Source organism: Quercus lobata, chromosome 2 (assembly GCF_001633185.2).
Source record: "Quercus lobata isolate SW786 chromosome 2, ValleyOak3.0 Primary Assembly, whole genome shotgun sequence".
NCBI classification, from domain to species: Eukaryota; Viridiplantae; Streptophyta; class Magnoliopsida; order Fagales; family Fagaceae; genus Quercus; species Quercus lobata.
Window position 1 is genome coordinate 43,526,727 of NC_044905.1, and position 17,819 is coordinate 43,544,545.

General features: G+C 36.4%; 2 protein-coding genes across 2 annotated transcripts; one reads left to right on the plus strand and one right to left on the minus strand.

Annotated features, from left to right (window-relative positions):
* The first annotated feature begins 9,172 nt into the window (after positions 1-9,172).
* LOC115975674 (rho guanine nucleotide exchange factor 8-like) lies at positions 9,173-12,521 on the plus strand. Its single transcript, XM_031096556.1, has 7 exons — positions 9,173-9,619; positions 9,915-10,031; positions 10,708-10,862; positions 10,949-11,023; positions 11,125-11,397; positions 11,489-11,809; positions 11,927-12,521. The coding sequence occupies exons 1-7, from the start codon at positions 9,325-9,327 to the stop codon at positions 12,347-12,349; spliced, it is 1,659 nt and encodes a 552-aa protein (XP_030952416.1). The 5' UTR covers positions 9,173-9,324; the 3' UTR covers positions 12,350-12,521.
* Positions 12,522-13,199: 678 nt separating this feature from the next.
* On the minus strand, positions 13,200-16,689 carry LOC115977972 (probable protein ABIL5). The gene is made up of 8 exons (XM_031100002.1): positions 16,494-16,689; positions 16,304-16,386; positions 14,499-14,646; positions 14,294-14,393; positions 14,107-14,143; positions 13,641-13,774; positions 13,480-13,544; positions 13,200-13,397 (listed from the first exon to the last, which is right to left on the minus strand). Exons 1-8 carry the CDS (start codon positions 16,575-16,577, stop codon positions 13,311-13,313), a joined length of 738 nt encoding a protein of 245 aa, XP_030955862.1. The 5' UTR covers positions 16,578-16,689; the 3' UTR covers positions 13,200-13,310.
* Between the last annotated feature and the right edge of the window lie 1,130 nt (positions 16,690-17,819).

A 17,819-nucleotide genomic window follows, 5' to 3' on the forward strand; every position in this document is an offset into this window, starting at 1 on the left:
TATTTCCATTCCCTTGCAGCTGATCCTCCTCAACCCGCTTATGCTCATCAATACAATTCATGAGCTGGCACATACTCCGAGTGGGCTTCATGGTTAGTGATTTTCTCAGGTCATGGTTCATGGGAAGCCCCACCTTGAAGGTTCTTATAGCCACATTCTCAAAATCTCCATTTATCTCGTTAGAAGTTTCCCAATATCTGTCAGAGTAGGTTTTCAAGGTCTTTCTTTCTCTCACCACCATAGACAACAAGGAATCCAAAGGCTTGGGAACTTTGCTGCATGTCACAAATTTGGCCCCAAAAGCTCTAGTTTACTTCTCGTAAGATCTTATTGAATCTTTTTCTAGTCCATCGAACCATCTCATGGCAACAGGTTTGAGGTTGGAGGGAAATACTTTGCACATAAGGGCCTCATTTCTAAAGTGAATGGCCATTCTCTAGTTGAAATGACTCATGTGCTCTACAGGATCAGTCCTTCCATTATAAATGGTAAAGGTCGATTGGGTAAAACGGTGTGGGAGCTTGGTCCTATCAATTCTCTGCATGAAAGGTGACCTAGAAATTTGATGTAGAGCTTTACTCATCGTGCCATTCCCTGTATTCCTAGGAGGTGAGCTCTTACTTCTTCTCCTACTGTGTCTTTCCTCCTTATCTAAACGTGAAGACACAGTGAAGGACTCACTAGGAGGAGTCCTTGACCTCTGCCTGTAGCTGCGGTCTTCTTTTGAATCAGATTTTGAGCTTGATGGGGGTGTTCTGTTTCCCCTGACATGTACCCTGCGATACAACTTGCGCAAATGGTCAATTTCCAACCTGAGATTTCGCGTCTCCTAGTCATGGGAAATATGACTTCCAAGCCTTGACTGACTCCTACCGGTATGGTTTGTGTAATCCGTTTCAACTCGGACACTAGGAGTTCAATTAGCCTCATGATCGCTCCTTCGCTCTAGGCTGACAAAATGGCCAACACGTTATGAACCAACAGATTCCTCTCTATTTTTCCCGGAATTCTCCAATTTTTTATTTTCTATTTTTTTATTTTTTTAAAATATAAGAAAGAAAGCCTAAATAACCAAGGTTGCAGATGCCCTTCCCACAAATGGTGCCAATTGTAAGGACTCGAAATATGGCCTAAGCCCACTTAGAACAATGGGACCCAATACAGCAAGTCCAACACAATAAATTTGTAAGAGAGTGGGTTCTCTGGATCAACTACAATACTAAGTAATTACAAACTTGTGGATAATAGGACTAAAGTAAATAACTCGAGTGAAAGAGACACAAATTCAAGATAAGTATTTCCTTGGGCAAGTCTGAGGATAGGTTGTTCATTAAAAGTCAAGGCTGATCTTATTACAACAAGTTTCAGTTTTTTCCTTTTTCTCTTTCTCTCTAGAATGTTCATCCCATTTCCAGTGGAGTTTCTTTCTTTATATGCCCTCCCCATTGCATCTCAACCCTCGATCTATACATCAAAGTCCTTAGAAGATTTCTGTGGGTTGATTTTTTTGTGAAATCTTGTCAGAAATTTTAGAAATTTGGAATGGGAAATCGCATTGTTGGACTTGTTATCATTTTAGACTTTTTAGTCCACTCTACGCTGGCTGCTCTGTCAGGAGGGTGACTGTGTTTAGACTTGAGGGTCAAAAGGTCGGTAGTGAGCCTCCATTTTTTTGTTTCTCTGCATTAATTGCCATCTTTTATTTTCAAAATTCGGTGTAGATTTCCTGGACTTTGAGTGCATTTGAGCTTGCAAAATCCAACTTTGAGCTCCAATTGTTCGGCGGCAGCATTTAATGACTTGCCTACTTTTCTTTTTCCCTTTTTGTCTTGTCTTTCAGAAGTTTTCTATATAAAGCCACCGGGGTATGCATTGAGTTGTACAAACATCTCTGGTGGGTAGCATAATACTCTAAGTGTAGAGAAATTATGCCTTCTTCCTTTTTTTTTTTTTTTTTTTTTTTTTTTTTTTTTTTTTTTTTTTTTTTTTTTATGACCTGCTTTATTCGTACTATTTTTTTTTTTTTTCTTTCACAGGCTAGATATTAGAAATGAAGCTCTCTCTTTGAATTTTTTTTTTTTTTTTAGTAGAGGTGCCATGAGATTTTCTTCTGATAATCTCTTTGCTGTTGCTTGTTTTTGTTACACAGCATGCTTTCCTTGGTAATTAAGCTGCACCAACACTTGTCTTTTCAACGCAGCCATCCCAACAGTCTTTGCAACATAACCACATCAAGAGTCTTTACCATGAAACAGTGCCAAAGTTTATCCTTGTATTGAAGCCATGCCAACATTCATTTTTATCATGAAGCAATATTTGCACTTGCGTCTACTATAAAATCGCACCATCATTTGCCTTTGTAATGAAGCTGCACCAACACTTGTCTTTTCGTCAGAGCCATCTCAACAGTCTTTGCAACGTAGCCACATCAAGAATCTTTATCATGAAGCCATGCTAATGTTTATCTTTGCCATGAAGCCATGTCAACACTTCATTTTTGTCATGAAGCCATCACAACACTCCATTTGCACATGCACTTGTATTGAAGTCATACCATCACTTGCACTGAAGCCGTGACAACATTCATCCTTGCCATGAAGCTACGTCAACACTTCATTTGCACCGAAGCTATGTCATCATTCATCTTTGCCATGAAACTATGTCAACACTTTATTTTCGCCAAAGTCGTGCTAACGTTCATTTTTGCCATGAAGCTACAACAACACTTCATTTTTTTCAAAGCCATGAAGCCACGTCAACACTCCACATTAGCACTTGAAGTTGCACCATCATTTACATTGAAGCCGTGGAGCAATGTCAACACTTCATTTGCATCCAAGCAACCACGTCAACACTTCATTCGCATCGAAGCCGTGTCAACACTCATCTTTATCATGAAGCTATGTTAACACTTCATTTGTGCCGAAGCCATGCCAACGTTCATCTTTGCCATGAAGCCACGACAACACTCCACATTAGCACTTGCACTCGCATTAAAGTCGCACCAAATTTTTAGAGGCAACATAGCTCAGACATCAAGGGTGCATAACTTTTGAAAATGCCAGAGCATGCTACCAAGACTTTGAAGATGTTGAAACATGCTACCAAGAATTTTGACATTGCACGAACATGCCCATAGAGGAGAGATGATGCCACACCGACTCCAGATATATAATCTATCATCATTTCGGAGGAAGTTGACGTCATCCAGATTTCAGAGACATGATGTGAAACGACACCACTCAGAAAGGAGATGATATGATTCTAATTTCAGACTTATGAAGTGGCACAACCTAGAAGAGAAATGGTGTAGCTTAAACTTACAAGGTACAAGAAGATGCCCCCAGGAGATAAGTGATGCAAAGCATATTTCAAAAATGTGGGAGAATATCCATTGAAGATGGGCAATGCCATGAAGACTTCATTTCTTGCAAAAGAAGTTGGAGATTTTGTTTTATTCTACAACCAAGCATCAACTTATGTTCATCATCATTTCAAAGAAAGTTAAGCGACGTCAGCTTCTCAGAGTCTTCATTTTCTACTACAACGATCTTTGATCATCCTATTGAACAGTCGTCTGTCTTTAAGCAAAGTCTTGCCAACCAAAGGGACCTTAAAAGTGCATTGATGACTGTTGGAAAACTCCTCAAGTTAGACTGGCCATCCTTTTTCTTTTCATGTGACTGAACTTAGTGACAAGTACTAAGCTGCCTACATGCTCCGGAGAGGGATCAAGTCATCACGTAGTTCAATAGATTTTTTTTTTATAATTTCTTTTTTTTCTTGATGATTTTTTTTTGGATAATTTTTTTTTTTGATGATTTTTTTTCTTTGATAATTTCTTCTTCTTCTTTTTTTTGATGATGATTTTTTTTTCTTTGATTTTCTTCTTTTTTTTTTTTTTTTTTTAATGAATTTTTTTTAATGCGTGACTGAACTTAACAAAAGATACGAAGTTACCTACGTACCCCGGAGGGATCAAGTCATCACGTAGTTCAAAAGATTTTTTTTTTTTTTTTTTTTTTATTATAAATTTTTTTTCTTTTTCTTATGTGTTTTTACAAAAAGGGGGGCGCAGTGTGTAATAGTGGGTATCACCACTGATCGAACCCGAGACCTTGGCCTCAAGGGAGAGACGGGCATCCAACCGCTATGCCACACTCGCAATTGGTGACATGGAGTGGGATTAATTTCTCCTTATTGGTACGCTTTGAAGAGTAATGGGAAGACATCATGTACTCTTGCAGCGCTACAGTGGGTAGTTTAAGCTCTTACGGAGCAATTCTTGATTTTCAAGTGTAGAAGTGTTTAAGGAACTTCCCATTGATAAGGCCGATCCTTGCATCATCATTGTTGATTAACTTGTGAGCTTGGTTGGTGTTTGCCCCCTGCCTGAGAGTTGGAAGTACATCACAAGCAACGGTCACGTGGTTTGACTCGACAACTTTATTGAAGTCTACATCAATCTTGTTTTCTTTGGCAAGCTTCATGATTTGTTCTTTGAAGACAAAGCATTTTTGGATTGGGTGGCCAATAATGCGATGATATTTGTAGTAGTTAGGGTCATCAACTTTCCCCATGTCTTCTGACCGCTTGCATTCTGGAAATTCAATTAGCTTCAATTGCAATAGTTGTTCTAAGATGTTTGGCACATCTTTATCTGGGAATGGATATACTTTTTGCTCACGTTCCTTAAAAGTCAGGCAACGCACTTCATTCTTTTGCCACCCTTCAAGCTGTTCTTCATTTGCCTTTGCTCCTCTTCTTGGAACCTTAACTACGGCAGTGTTAATAGCCATTGGGTCTTTGAGGCTGACTTTTGCATTCCTGTCATTCCTCCTTACTTTCTTTTTGCTTTCCTCAAGTATGGGAGGGTTTGTACATCCATGGCTAGAGATACTCAATTCCATGTCATGCGCACGAGTTGCTAACTCCTCAAATGTTCGAGATTTTATCCCTTGGAGGATGTAAAGAAGTCCCCAATACATGCCTTGGATGCACATCTCTACAGCAAATATTTCAGAAAGTCTATCCTTGCAATCTAAACTCAAAGAACGCCATCGATTGATATAATCGACCACCGGCTCATTTTCCCATTGCTTGGTATTAGTAAGCTCCATCATGCTCACCATGCGACGTGTGCTATAGAATCAGTCAAGAAACTCTCTTTCGAGTTGTTCCCAACTGTCGATTGACTCAGGTTCTAAGTCTGTATACCAATCAAAGGCATTTCCCTTGAGCGAACGAACAAATTGCTTTACAAGGAGACCTCCTTGAGTCCCTGCATTCTCACAAGTTTCAATAAAGTGAGCAATGTGTTGCTTAGGATTTCCTTTGCTATCAAACTGTAAGAACTTGGGGGGTTGATACCCATTTGGCATTCTCATGTTGTCGATGCGCTTTGTGTAAGGTTTTGAATATGTGAGAGAACATGCAGAAGAACCTCCATATTGTGCTCGGATGGTATTTGTTATCATGTCTTGTAATTGTTGGACTGACAATGAAGCAACCGAAGTAGATTGTTCTCGTCGGGGAGTGTTTTCAATTTCTCTCCCTTCGTCATCCTTTGCAGATGTGAATTTATGACCATGGCTTGATTCACCAAGATCTTGTACTTCAAGTTTGTTCATTAAAGTCGCAATTTGGAGGTCCTTATCTTCAAGTGCTTTTGTGAGAAGGACAACTCTTTGTTCCATTTCAGCCTTCTTTTCTTCCATGGTAGAGGTGTTAGTCATCATGACTGACATAACTTCCCAAGATGATGGAGAAGAAAGTGATTTGATGTGAGCATGTGAAATCTCATCTTTTGGGTTCCTTTTGATGGGAGAGAAATCGTGCGACCAACTTCTTGTGTAGGAAGAAGGGGATTTGCCCCCATACTTGAGGCGTTCCAAGGTGGAGATGTCCTTGTTGATGACCTTGTTTCTTGTAAGAGGGTCTAAGGAAATGATTGTCTGGACCTTGGCTTCCTTGGTTGATTGAGATTGAAGTTGATTGTTTGCTTTAGGTTGGCTACAATTGATTGCACCAATGCAGTTGTTGGTAGTAGCCGTACCAAGTCTAATTGAAGTAGCTATTGTTGAAGCTTGAATGTTCTTGCTAGAGGCCATTGAAGTAGGCAGCAAGATGATGAAGATTTCTTTCGTTGAAGGAGAATGAGATGAGAGGTAGAGATGTCCCACCAGGCATGCCAGAATCTGTAAGACGACTAAATTTCTTGGTTTGAAATGAGTCAAACAAGTGAAAATAGTGTCGCAAATGCGAATTTGTATTGATGATTGTGTGGTACAATTCTCTGTGATTACAAAAAAGTTATCCTCTGATTCGATCTCCTTAAAAGACTTGTTGATTGGATTTGTAGTAATGTGATTTTGATTCGAACACCCAATGTACTTCAATTTGGCTGAAGAATGGATCGAAGATCTTTGGAACATAATTACAATGAATCTCTGGCTATGAGCTTGTTGGAAATCCCTTGTTCTTCACGTTCTTCGTGTTCTTCGTCTTCGAAGGTTTGTGGTGGAAGTTCTTCGGTGCTTTAAAGGCTTTAATCTGTTGAGTTTAACTGATTTGTGAATTATTGAGGTTTTTGGAGGCTTTTGAGCTTGATTCCAGTGAACTTTGAGATCTAAGAAGATGATTTGGATGATTCCTCTTCGAATGTTCTTTGTATTTGAAGGTTTGTGGCGGAATTTCTTCAGGGATTTGGAGGCTTGAATTCGTAGAGCTTCACTAATTTGTGATTTGATGATGTTTTTTGACCTTTGAGCTTGATTCCCGCAAACTTTTGGATCTAGGCAGATGGTTTGGATGATTCTGCTTCGAATGTTCTCCGATTTTGGGGTTGAAGTTCTTGAAGTTCCTGGAGGCTTCAGGGCTTGATTCCAGCAGAGCTTTTTCACTTCTAAATCTTGGTCTCTCTGAATCTTGGTCCTCCTAAATGTCTCAGGAAGGCTTCTATTTATAAGAATTTGGGGGTGGGTGAGCGACACGTGGCGGAGCTTGATTGGTGACACATGTCACAACCTGATTGGTCCGCTTAAGTCATCGCTTACACGTGCGAGGTTGCTTGAGTCATTGCTTACACATGCGAGGCTGCTTGAGTCATCGCTTACACGTGCAAGGCTGCTTGAGTCATCGCTTACACATGCGCTTATGCGTGATTGGTTTTTACATGACACTTGGCAAATTTCTATTGGCTTCTGAATAGTGATAGCAAAACCTAGCAGCAGTACGTGGTGCTTTGTAATTCGCTGTATTTTGTGGACTTGATAATGTGACGTGTTAGCTTGTGATAGGTCGGGAATTTTCCCTCTCTACAGTCCTCATTAGGGCCCACTTTGTGAGGTAGTGTCTCTGAACTCACACGGGATTACCAAGCCAGTTTTGATACCATATGTAACGACCTAAGGAAAAACGCTAGCCACATATGCACTATACCTCAAAAGGACTAGTTACAATTGAGGCTCCTTGTAGTTGTTAATAAAGCCTAGATCTACCTAGTAAATAACCGATGTGAGACTCATCACACACCCATATACATCACACAATCAATCAAATTGGGGTATCACACATGGGCCTTAATGTGTCCTTGTATTATTTGCTCCCACAGGTGCTACTACACAAAGGAATATGGAGTTCTCCAAGCATTCTGCTTCAAGTAGCCTCAATTTCAAAGAAATTCTCAAAAATGGAGGTCAGACACGGCTCAGGAAACCCACGAAAGATTGTCCCCTTACTTTTTGTTTAAAGTCTTGGTTCTTGCCTGCCTATTTTGTGTTAACCTTTTCTCTATTAGCAAATCCTTGTAATTTGATGCCCTAAAAAACCAAGCAATAGACAAGAATACATCAAGGGTTGAAGCGTTTTAATTAGAACGTGCAATGAGTAACGTAGGGTATGTAAAGTGTACTTTTTTTTTGAGAAGAAAAGTGTACATTTGAATTAAATACACGCTAATATTTTTTAATTAAGGTAAATAGTTTGTAGTATTCAAGTTTTCAAAATTTGCAATACCATTAACAATTAATCTAATTAAATAATTCTTGTTATAAATAATCAATATGGAAAAATTCTAAAACCCTACACACACACATATATATATATATATATATATATATATATGTAACTATTTTAGATAAACGCTTGAAAGCCAAAACCTTAAAAAAGCATTTGACTTTTTATTATATTTATACAAGTCAAATAGAAAACATGAATTATAATAACCTTTAGACGACCTACATTATTCCAAAGAGAGTTTTAGAGTTTTAATATAGATGCCAAATTAAGGGTACGTTTGGTATGCTATAATAGCTCCTGTAATGAAATAGTTATTCATATATAATAGCAATTCGGTCATTTGGTTGTATCTTTATTACATGGATTAGTTATTACATTGTAATAACTATTCTTTAAATTGAAAAATAGCTATTCCTCTTTAAAATGGATGTAATAGCTATTCTTTAGTATATATAATAGGTTTTAAAATTAATATATTTCCAAAAATATAAAGTTTCCTTATACATCGTATTTTACAAGTTTTCCATATATAACAACCAAACTTATAAATAGCAATAGTTATTTCATTACAATGTCTTTTATTCCTAGTAATAAAGATTACTATTCATAATGTAATCTACATTCAGTGTACCAAACGTACCTTAAGAGTTTATGGATATGAATGAAGCAAGTAGGTTATAAGTTTAGAAAGTGATATTTGTTGAGACTTGAGACAAATTTTTTTTTTTTAATCCTAATTATGGACCGTATTAATTATTTAAAAATAGTAACTTTGAGCCCTGGTTTGGTTATTTATGGCATTTTTGTAATGTGATAAGAATAGAGGAAGCAATTGTCAGTTAAATTTGTATGTCTTTCCCGGGCTTTAAGCCCAGCATTGACCTCGCAACCACTCATTCCCTAAACAAAAGCGAAAAACACAAAAAAACAAAAAACAAATTAGTAATTACCATCCGCGTTTTGTTTTTGTATTTTTTTTTTTTATACTTGTTGCTTACAGCGACCATAACTTTTTTGTTGCTCGAACATGCACCCCACGTTTGCCAAAAAAAACCAAAAACTTGAACTCAAACCACTAAAAACTCTCTCCCTTCTCTATCGTCAACTTCGCAAAATAGTAAAAACCGTTCCATTTTTCCACCTCTAACCTCTCTCGTTTTTGGAGAGGAATCTCCTCTTTCTTTTCTCTTTCTCTCATACAACACAACAACAACAACCATTAACGGTTTTGTAACTTGATTAAGGTTTTCTAGTAAACATAGTCAGGTTTGTTTGTTTCCTGACTCATATTTATTTTGTTATACAATGGTCCGAGCCTTTGGACGCCAAAATACCATAGAGAAGTCAAGATCTTTCAATCTAAAAAGGATGTTTGAGATTCCGGGAAGACAGATTCAGAGTTTGATATTTGAGAATGGACATGATTGTGGTGTTGTAGAAGAGAAAATTATTGCCAAAAGTTTTGATGTCAAGCGTGTAGCTAGTCCATTGGAGCCCCAGCACATAGGCTGGTCGCTTAATCATGACATGGGTCCAGTTTCACGCTTGGAAATTGGAGTTCCAGCCAAGGTTGGAAGTCCACATACCAAGCCAAATTCAGGTAAAATCATCTTATTTATATTACATGCATGCACTTTAAATTGCATCAGTTCTTTCTCAATCTCATTATCCCAGTACAATGACATTTTCTGTTGTTTTTAACGGATATATTTAAGGTTGGAATCTCCCTTCCGCTGCTTAAAATGTATTTAAAAAGTTCTCATTACCGATTAAGTGAAAAATAAGATAATGTTCTTGGGTAATCATCATGCTGGTGCTATTTATGGTGTGGTCTAGGAAATCATTTCTTTAGCCTAATGAGCTGTTTAATAAAATTTATATGCGGTTCTATTCAGATATAGAAATGATGAAGGAAAGGTTTGCTAAGCTTCTTCTTGGTGAAGATATGTCGGGTGGTGGAAAGGGTGTTTCCTCGGCTTTGGCTTTGTCAAATGCCATCACAAACCTTGCTGGTACTTTCTTTTTCTTATATAATATTTGTTCACAAAAGAAATGCTATATTATGACAACTGGAAATGGTTTTTTTTTTTTTTTTTTTTGAAGAAACAGGATTTTTTTTTTTCCTTCCTAAATTATGTATATCTTAAATTCAAACATTGCCCTAAAAAAAAAAAGTATAACATATACACTTCATGCATGGGGTTTTTCTCTATTGCATGATGCTATCAAGGTTTTAGGGCAAACAATGATTTTGGTCTTTAAATTATGTGTTAGAGTTTAATTTTGTTCCTAAATTATCGTTTGTGTTAATTTAGTCCATAAAATTTTGAAAACAAAATGTCATCCTTACCTCCAATTTTCTGTTAAAATCCTTTAAATTACTTTATAAATTGAGTGATTCATCATGTTATTAACATTGATTTGTAATAATATGAGACCAAAGAGCTTGAAAAAGAAATGAGTTATAAGATTTCATTAATTTACTTTGATGGCAAGTGGGGAGGAAGGGTAATATTGAACCATTTTTAACAATCTATACTTCGTAGACAAAACTGAATTATAATACATAATTTAGGAAACAAATTAATAGTTTGTCCTATTTCTTAAGATTGATAGGGAAGAGTACACCTAAAGGATGGGGATGCTAATATATATGCTATTTTGTCTTATTGTTTTACAACAATGCAGCATCTATATTTGGTGAAAAATCGAGGCTAGAGCCTATGTCTCCAGAGAGGAAAGCAAGGTGGAGAAAAGAAATTGAATGGCTTTTATCTGTAACTGATCACATTGTTGAATTTGTTCCATCACAGCAAAAATCCAAAGATGGAAAAAGTATGGAGGTGATAAATCTCTCTTTATCTCATAACCCGTGTAATTTTGACCATGTTGATTGCCTCTCAAATATTTTTCTATCATGATTTGATAGATAATGGTAACTCTCCAAAGAAGTGATCTTCTAATGAACATCCCTGCCCTCCGAAAGCTTGATGCTATGCTTATTGTAAGTAATAAGTACTGCTCCTCGTTTAAATATATAGAGGTTTATTCTTCCATCATATAGCCTAGATTTCTACCTTTTGCTGATGAAACTATAATGAACAGGACTACCTGGATAACTTTGGAAACCAAAATGAGTTCTGGTACGTGTCTAAAGATGCCGATGAATCTGAAAATGGTAATGTCCCAAGAAATGAAGACAAATGGTGGTTACCAACTGTCAAAGTTCCACCAAATGGGCTATCAGATATATCTCGAAAGTGGCTGCTCTTTCAGAAGGATTCTGTGAACCAAGTACTAAAAGCAGCTATGGCTATAAATGCTCAAGTACTATCAGAAATGGAGATCCCTGAAAGCTACATTGAATCCCTACCAAAAGTAATTAATAAGAGGAAAGATTCATTATTGATTAGCTTTACAATATTGGTTTTGTTACTTGATTTTGATTGTCTTTGTTATGTTTCTACAGAATGGTAGAGCAAGCCTTGGTGATTCAATATATAAGAGCATTACAGTAGAGTATTTTGATCCAGAGCAATTTCTCTCAACCATGGACTTGTCAACAGAGCATAAAGTACTTGACCTTAAGAACAGGATCGAGGCTTCAATTGTGATTTGGAAGAGAAAGATGACCAACAAGGATGGCAAGTCTTCCTGGGGTTCAGGTGTGAGCTTGGAGAAGAGAGAACTCTTTGAGGAGAGAGCTGAAACCATCTTGCTCCTACTAAAGCAGCGGTTTCCAGGAATTCCACAATCTGCACTAGACATATCTAAGATCCAATATAATAGGGTAATAACAATATTGCAACAAACCCCCCCCCCCCCCCTTTTTTTTTTTTTTTTAATTTCTAAATGTTTCTCAAACTACTTAAGGCACAGAAACCTATTTTCTGCTAAATATGTGCAGGATATAGGACAGGCTATTTTAGAGAGCTATTCAAGGATAATAGAAAGCTTGGCATTCAATGTCATGTCTAAAATTGAGGATGTCCTTTATGCTGATTCTCTCACTCAAAACCCATTACTAGCAGAATCCAACAGGAACCGTTCAAGGGATCCTTCAACGTTGACTGGTGAAGAGGCAGACAAGTGGTGTGCTGCTGAGACACCAAATTCGAAGACACTCTCGGATTTCATGGGTTGGAATCTCGATCAGGGAGCTACTGACATGAAGAAGAATGACTCAACAGGTTATATGGACAGCCCAGTAAGAGAAGAAAATGATACCCTCAAGAGCAAGATAGCAAACATTGTGACCACAAAGAAAATATCCTATTTAGAAAAGCTTGAGAACCTAAGTGGTCTAAGAAGTCCAACAGCTCGCCATTAGTGCTAGTAGCATTAGAAGAAACAAGATGAAAGAGAGAAGGAGGAAAAGGTAGAGAAAGATAGTAAGAGGGCTATATATCCTGTCAATGTAAATAGCCAGACCCATGTAGGATTCTGTTGTGTTTGTAATTCTTGTATTGTGCTTCCTTCCTGATGTAAATGTGGAAAGGGAAGTCAGCATTTGATTAATGGGTTTGATGCATTTGGAATGTCCTCAGCTTTCTTGACTTGTAGCCCACGTACTCTTTTATTTATGTACTCTTGGTTGATTTCATCTTTACTCTCTCAACATTTGGTCTTAATGACATATGGCCAGGAAACTGTCTGCATATATAGGACTGCCTTAGAAAGAAAGAAAGAAAGAAAGGAAAAAAAGAAAAATAGAATTTCTAATTGAAAAATTCCTGTGAATTTGACAAACCACAAATTCATGAGGCATTTAGCAAATATCTATTTACTATGCATTGCAGGAGAGAGAACAGGATATTCATTGCTGACAGTTAAAAATTTCATTGTGACGTTTCACTTCAGCTGAGTTTTGATTGAGTTTGATGATGCAAACAAATTTGGTTTCCTATAGCTTCAAGCCTTAAGGTGCAAAATGAACTTTGATAAATTGAAATTTATTTTTCTGAATTTTATTATTTAAGATACATGAAGAATATAAATTTTAATCACGCTGTAGAGTCTTCAAAACCATTATTCTACACTCATAATCAACAACTTTCAGCAGTAAAAATTCTCAGAAAGGAGTATATCCTTAGCTTTAGGAGCAGTCATAACAAATAGAAATTCCTAATTTGGTTCAAATTCTAAGGCATTTATGTTCTCATGGTCCTAATTCTGTGATGAACTCCCAACAGAGTGACTTCATACATTTGCAGTCTGCTAAATAAGGCATTCCTCCAATACTAAAATGCCATTACCGGAAGGCAAAAGAAAAACATGCAGACCCTTATGATTCATGCTGTTCGTTTAATTCTCCGTATGAGGGACAAGATGTCACCACCCGGCGCTGACTTTCTATTACGTCCAATTGTTTGAGTACCCTGCAACAAAAGAATGCAAAATGATGGAAATAAACAAGTGATGCAGTGGTATAACAAGGATCTTAAATATAACTTCGCCTACCTGGAAATGAAACGTAGGATTTGAACCTTTTGACAATACTGACAAACCATCGTGAACAGGCAATACTAAACAAGCCATGCAATAGAACAAAAATATTAGTAGATAAGCAATGTAAATCCCAATTAAAAACACATCCGTTACATATGAGAGGAAATTTTAACCTAATGATGAGTTGGTAGTCTCTTTCTCAAGAGATGGCCTCTGTGTGTTTGTGTACAAGAAAAGTGGCACGTCCTCTTCTCTGTAAAGTTCATGTTTATCTATCATTTTGCTGTTAGTTTGAACAACGATATCCCTGCATTTATAACAAATTGATCAAAAAGACGGAAACTCAAGTTCTATCCCAGATTAAGTGATGACATAAAAAGTTCATTTTGCATGGTAAGGCTGCCATGCAATGCTTATACGTGTGCAATATATGTATAAAATCCACATTGCACTCCAGGTTGTATGCCTTTCTTTGTTGCTATTTTGTTAGTCTTACTTAAGGAAGTATCGCATGCATGCTCCACATAATTGATTAAAATAGGTTCTCTTGTTTGAAGCTTTTTAGTCATTTGACAATGTGAAGCCATGCAGGTAAACATCCTTAATTTCAGTGTCATGTATTAGAGAGAAAATTTGTACCTTGAACCTTCATTTGATTTCTCAACATTTTCATTTTCTGATGAATGAGGGAAAAAAAGAAGCATCATAAATTCAGAAGAGATAAATATGCATTGATATGAGACAATTCAAAAAGAACAATCAAAGTTGCAAGAAGAAACTTTTAAATTTTATTGAAAAGAACCAGAGGGTGATATGGGACAGTTACGCATTGATAAATAACATCGAGAATATCTTGTCAAATTCTCACTCCACCGTAGTTTAGTTAGAGCAAGCTTGTGAGCATATTGTTCACATAAGAGAAGTCTCTACCAAGCAAGCAATCACCAAAAAAGTTAAAAGGATTAGTACTTAATAATTTTCCAATGATATCCGAATGACATTATGTGACTGAGCAAAATAATACTACTAACTTGCTTTAGGCAATTGATTCGAAACTCAGCCTCGGAAAATGCATTAGTCTGAGAAATGCGACAATCAAGGTTGGCAGAGGCGCTTCCAAGGTGGTCAACAACAGTAACAACAGCCCTGCATATGTACTCTTTTGTGTTTTCCATCACACTGCAAAAATATGTTAAGGAATTAGGGGGCCACATATTAATAAACGACCAACCGTTTTCAAATACCACAAAATGGCTGACCGTTTTAAAATAATACAACAATGACCTACTGCTAAACCACTGCCCGCCTTTAGCTATCTTATCAAATGCCTTTTAAAAAACAAAAAAAGACCATATAAAGTATAAACGACAAGCCGTAGGGGCCTTTACACAGAGCAAAGCAAATTTGTGGGTCACTCACTCACTTGTTTAATGGGCCACTATAGTAAGCCAGTTCCCTCCATTATACAAGTATGAATTCTTGAGAGATTTCTGTTGTCTTTATTGGTTTCATGCTGACATTAAACCATTTAATGGGCTTGTGTGAAGAGATATTAAGCCCAAATTGATGGCCTTGTCTTACCACATTGAATTTGAGCTGAGTCAGAGTTATCTGTGTGTGTTAAACCATTTTTTTTTTTTGATGAATTCTGTGTGTTAAACTAGTCATTAGTCATTAGTCATCTTTTAATTCTCGTAACTGTTTGATACAGTTTATTTTTCAACTTTTTGAAAATAAAATTTTTTTAAAAAGTTGTACCTAGAAAAATGTAAAATTTAAAGATGTTGAGATTTGAAACCACAATGCTTATTGACAAGCATTCGCAATTATTGGATATAAAACACTAGAGCATCCGTAGCAGATGTTCCAAAAATTATGTCATTTTACCACATCAAATGCCTACTTTATTATTTTATCACATCATTTTACAACATCTCATTTATCAGATGTTTTATAATTCAATTCTATACATTAAAATAATATTTACTACACATTAAAATAATATTTACTACTCACCAACACAATAAACAAATAACAAATAATATACCACACATCTTCCGTACCATGGCAAATTTGTCACAATACTATTTAATGTTGCAAAAAATATACCATATCCCACATCTGCTAAATGGGTTCAAATTGGGTTTGGTGTAGGATATGTACCAAATATTTAAGCATTTGGCACATATCCCACATTTACTGTGAGTGCTCTAACTATTTCCCAAAAATTATAAATTTTTATCAAATTAGAACTAGTAACTAAATCCCAACACTAAATTATTGAAAAAACCCATAAGAGGGAGTAAGAATATTTATTTATCGGCATCTATGATGAGCTTATTTTTATGAATTTATTTTGTTTATTGGGTAAAATCACAGGTATGCCTTGAAAGATGTGAACCCATCCGTAGGAACTAAAAAATTACCTTCAAAATTAGAGTTTGGGCCGTATGAGTGCTGTCCACTCACATTTTGAGCTAGGAACACCGCGTCAAATTAGGTCCACCAAGTGGTGGTCCCAGATATTGACATTTTTTTAAGAAAAAAAATTATATTATATATATCATCAGTTTTTTTTTTTTTTTTTTTGAGAATATATATATCATCAGTTTGGGGGCTAAATAAAGTATATTTATGAAAAATCAATGTTTTAAAAAACTGTAGATAAAAGATAAAAGCTATATGCTAGAGCTGATGCTTGTATGGTATGTTAACAAACACTACTTTTGTTTTCTTAAGCCCCAAAAAGAGCCAGCCCACTATACTATCACATTAAAATGAGAAACAGATGGTATAATGGTGGACAGTATAGAGAATTAGAGAGTAGAACACTAACACTTTCTTCTCTTTAGCATTCAAGAAAGTGGTTTCACTGTAATCGGCAGCATAATGAAGCTGAGAACGTAACTCTCTAAGTTCCTGCAATCACAAAACTATTAATGATATAGAATCAAAATGCACAAAATATACACACAAAAAGAAAGAAAGAGTAACATGGCGTCGTGGAGATGAAAATGAAAGTACACCTGGAGAGACTTTTCAAAGCGTGTGATGTCCTCAGACTCATCATCTAGACTTTGAAAGGAAGAACAAGACTTTGAGTTCTGCATTCTCTCTTGATTTCAGCTAAATGCAGCTGAACATAAATGTAGAGAGAGGGGAGGGTGGACCTCAAGGATATAAATACAAGCTATCCAGCTTATCACTATCTCAAAAAGCCAGTGGATGAGTTGGTTGGAGTTTTTTAAAAAACTGAGAGAGAGAGAGACAGGTGAGTGGAGGCTCGTGATATATTGTTCTGGTTATGGTATGGTATTTGGAAAAAAACAACAAAACCCCATTAATGAGAGAGATTCTTATAGTGCTCTAGATGCTGCTACCTGTACAGGATGGAGGAAGATGACAAAAACAGCTTCAGCCCCGTGATTTCTTTTTCGCTCCTTTCTAAAAGATCACCTGACAACATCACTCAAATACCAAGGATTTGCCTTTTTCCTTGCTTTGTGTGTTTTATTATTATTATTTATTTATTTTAGTTTATATATATATATATATTTAACTAGGAGAAAAATTGAAAAATAACATCAAATTCTAAAAGATTTTGTTAGTTAGCAATGTTTTCAAATTATATAAGAAACTAACATCTTAAGTGTAAGAGAGTCGATTTTGTTCTTTGAAATCGAGTCACAAAGACTCAAGTTTCAGTGGAACTCGAGTATGAACAACAAACCCAAACCCCTAATAGAAACAATGAACCCAGATCTCCTTAATTACCCACAAACCCAAATCGCCCTTAGATCCGCCCACGAATGGCGAAGGCTCCAAGCGGTAGTGGCGGTGGCGGTGGCGGCGGCGGCGGCAAGGGCTCCAAGCGAAGGATTTGTTATAGAGCTTTTGTTCTTCCTCATTTGTTTGGTTTTCCTCTATCTCTTTTTTCTTTAAATGTGCAAAGCAGGAATTCGAGTGTTTCATACTCGAGTTCCACCGGAAAAATCATAAAACTCAAGGCTTTGTGGCTCAAGTTCAAAGAGAAAAATCAAGTCCCTTAGACTCGAGATAATAATTTCCTAAAAAGTTTAGAAACGTTGCTAACTAACGAAATTGTTTAGGACTTGGTGTTATTTTCCAATTTTTTCCTTGGACTACAATTTAGGAGTCCCACACCCTTCATTAAATTTCCCCGTGAAGCAACTTTTTTAAATGATATGTCCTTTTACACTTAAATAAATTTATATATCAACGATCGCAAAATAATAATAATAATAATAATAATTGAAAGCTCAGATTTGTGCTAAAATACAAGAGCTTGTTTAAACCTCCAATTAAAAATTACGACTAGATTGTTTTTACTC

Excerpts from the sequence above, each read along its gene's own strand:
- LOC115977972 (XM_031100002.1), bottom strand. The coding sequence starts at position 16,577 with ATGCAGAACTCAAAGTCTTGTTCTTCCTTTCAAAGTCTAGATGATGAG. Across the intron at positions 14,394-14,498 it reads GAATCAATTGCCTAAAGCAA|AGACTTCTCTTATGTGAACA; the intron begins GTTAGTAGTATT and ends CTTGCTTGGTAG. Across the intron at positions 14,144-14,293 it reads TCGATGTTATTTATCAATGC|AAAATGAAAATGTTGAGAAA; the intron begins GTAACTGTCCCA and ends CTCATTCATCAG.
- LOC115975674 (XM_031096556.1), top strand. The coding sequence starts at position 9,325 with ATGGTCCGAGCCTTTGGACGCCAAAATACCATAGAGAAGTCAAGATCT. Across the intron at positions 10,032-10,707 it reads TGCCATCACAAACCTTGCTG|CATCTATATTTGGTGAAAAA; the intron begins GTACTTTCTTTT and ends ACAACAATGCAG. Across the intron at positions 11,024-11,124 it reads AGCTTGATGCTATGCTTATT|GACTACCTGGATAACTTTGG; the intron begins GTAAGTAATAAG and ends TATAATGAACAG.